This window comes from Dioscorea cayenensis, unplaced genomic scaffold (genome assembly GCF_009730915.1).
Source record: "Dioscorea cayenensis subsp. rotundata cultivar TDr96_F1 unplaced genomic scaffold, TDr96_F1_v2_PseudoChromosome.rev07_lg8_w22 25.fasta BLBR01002008.1, whole genome shotgun sequence".
NCBI classification, from domain to species: Eukaryota; Viridiplantae; Streptophyta; class Magnoliopsida; order Dioscoreales; family Dioscoreaceae; genus Dioscorea; species Dioscorea cayenensis.
Window position 1 is genome coordinate 1 of NW_024088399.1, and position 2729 is coordinate 2729.

A 2729-nucleotide genomic window follows, 5' to 3' on the forward strand; every position below is an offset into this window, starting at 1 on the left:
TTAGAAGCACTTTTATAGAGATGGTTATTAAAAACTGGCTCCATACTGTATTATAATTTTTTTTAAAAATAAATTACATCCGGTTTTAAAAAACCCCCCACAAATTAAATAAAACAACTCTCTCTCTCTCTCTCTCTCTCTCTCTCTCTCTCTCTCGCACGATCTTCGCCGCACCACCGCCGGTGAGTTCTAACCGACGATTGCCTCCACTCATAACGGAGTTGGTTCTGTTAGAATTTTTCGTAACGGCGTCGTTTAAGTGGTCTCCTTCGCGGTTGTCGTGCTAGCTCTTCATCCCCCCTATATATACTCACTTTCACTTCCCGCCCCATTGCTCCATCTTTCTCTTACTCTCTCTTCCTCTCTCTCTCTCTCTTTCTAGGGTTTCAGGTGATCTTAATTCCCAGAGATGTTTTGCTAATTTTCATGCCATTTCTTTCTTTACATCATTATCAATTAGAGCTTTGCGGATTTTTTCTTATGATTTCTTGAAATTTTTACAGTAATTTTAGCTTGTTGAATTGACTGTTTTATCAATGAGAGCGAGCTCTGCTAATATGATTTCTTGCGATTTTACTGTAATTCTAGCTAGCTTTATATCATTATCATCTCATCTGGGCCTGTTGATTATCGATCTATGGATCATTAGCTAGATTGAAATTAATTGTTTCTCAAGTGCTCTCTTTGCTGTGACTGGTGCAATGATGTGCTTCCTTGCTATCTGATTTAAAGGAAGAGCTAGCGGCATATATAGTCCACTTAGAGTTAGAGATGCTAATTTCTCTTTGTTTTTCAGTATTAACATTGTAATTTGCCATTTTTTCATTAGATGCACAATCTTCTAGCATTTACTAATAATATTAATGTCATTTTTATATTTTTTCCTGAGATTTTTACTGTAATTCTGTTTGTTTTCAGGTTTTTCATTAGATCTTTCAGTGCATATAACATCATTCGTTGAAATTAAAATGCAGCATGAGATGATGACAATTAATCTCTCAGGCCATATTATAAAATGAAGGCATACATAAATGTTTCATTTTAAAATGAAGGTTTCAGGTAAGGCATCCATATGTTTGTTTTGCCTTAGTTTATTATCTTCATAGCCTTCAAAATTTGCAATTAGCTCATGCTTTAGATCTTCTTTTTTAATCAATGGATGCCAGAATTCCGTCGCTTTGCTCCCAATGTTCCAATTAATCTGGTGGGAACTAAACTAGGTGTGTGTAATCTCTTAAAAACTTATCAAGAAATGTAGTATGACAAAAGGTTCCTTTTCTGTTGTATGATCATTGTTATCATTAAATGTTCCAGACCCTCATGATGACAGAGGATATCTTGCTGATCACCTAGGTGTTGTTGCAATAACACCTGCACAAGTAAGTGATCAAACCTGAGAAAATTAATTTTGAAAATTTTCCTTTAGAGAGTTTTGACAATGAAGAAAAACTTTCATTGTTAGGGAGAAGAACTTAGGAAGCAAATTGGTGCTTCAGCATACATTGAATGCAACTTCAAGACTCAGCAGGTACATGATGATCATTTGAGTAGTCAGTGAAAATAATACAAACCATGCATCTTAAATACTCTGAATATTCCTGATTTTGTTGGTTCTGATGAGCAGAATGTCAAAGTTGTTTTTGATACTGCAATTAAGGTGGTTCTGCAACCTCCTTGAAGGAAGGAGATCGCCAAGAAGAACCCATTGAGCGTAATCAGTAAGCCCATATCACCTGTGCTTGTTGTTGTCTAGGGCAGATGCTATGGCTGGAATAGGTTAGATGTTAGTATTATTTTTTGTCCTTAATGCTTAAGATAATATGAACATGTTCCATTTTTTAGAGTCCTTTGACTGGAAATAGTTACAATCATTATAGGCGTGATTGAAAATCATTGCCTTTCTCATCTCACTTTCATAAATAACCTGGCAATACGAACTTTTTCTTTTGCAGGTACTTTAATAATCTACATGTTTTTGATCTTGATCAATTTAAGGTGAGCCAGATTGCTTCTCTATTGTATGTTCACTAGTTGGCATATCTGTATATTTTGTTGGTGCATTTTATATGGTAGATTAACACACTTTTTGTATCTCATTAGATCATGTGTTAAACTATCTTTAATTTAATTAATACCTACCATATATGCCTTTTATTGTAGTGGAAAGAAATAAAACCCCGACCTGGAGCCATGTGGCCAAGCCCAAGGAGTGGTTTTCAGCTAGCTGTTTTCCAAGATGAGGTAAGTAAGTTCAGATCTAATTGTTCTCTTTCTTATTTTATCACTATAATTTTACTTGAATAGTTTTATTTTTCCTCTCTTTTGCTATATATTTCACCTGTGGCATCTACTTGGACATTCTAGAGGAGTAATAGACTCCTACCCTGACTATATATATTGAAGGTGTTTTTTCTGTCATTGTTTTTACTTTATATATTATTTTCATTTTGATATGCTACAAATGACAACTTTTATTGTTCAATGATGTGACAAGTTTCTTAACTGAATTGACCAAGTCCTTCTTTGCTTTTTTTTTTGTGTTTTTTGTGTCAAGTTGAAATATCTAAAACTGCATTATAGGATCCATGTTTTGAAACTTGGGTTAAAAAAAGTTGCATGATGCCTGAAACATTTGTAGTAGCTGCTCATCTAATAATGCTATCTATATAACTGATGTTTCTAAATATGCATGCATGAAAACTTTTACAAAGCAGTAAATTGTGGCACAT

At 34.2% G+C, this 2729-nt stretch overlaps 1 protein-coding gene across 1 annotated transcript; it reads left to right on the forward strand.

Annotated features, from left to right (window-relative positions):
* Nucleotides 1-1138: 1138 nt before the first annotated feature.
* Nucleotides 1139-1962, forward strand: LOC120257306 (rac-like GTP-binding protein 2; the record flags this gene model as incomplete). The annotated part of the gene is made up of 5 exons (XM_039264801.1): nt 1139-1220; nt 1315-1379; nt 1463-1528; nt 1625-1718; nt 1953-1962. Coding segments are annotated over 4 exons (267 nt in total), but the record flags the coding sequence as incomplete, so codon positions are not given.
* Between the last annotated feature and the right edge of the window lie 767 nt (nt 1963-2729).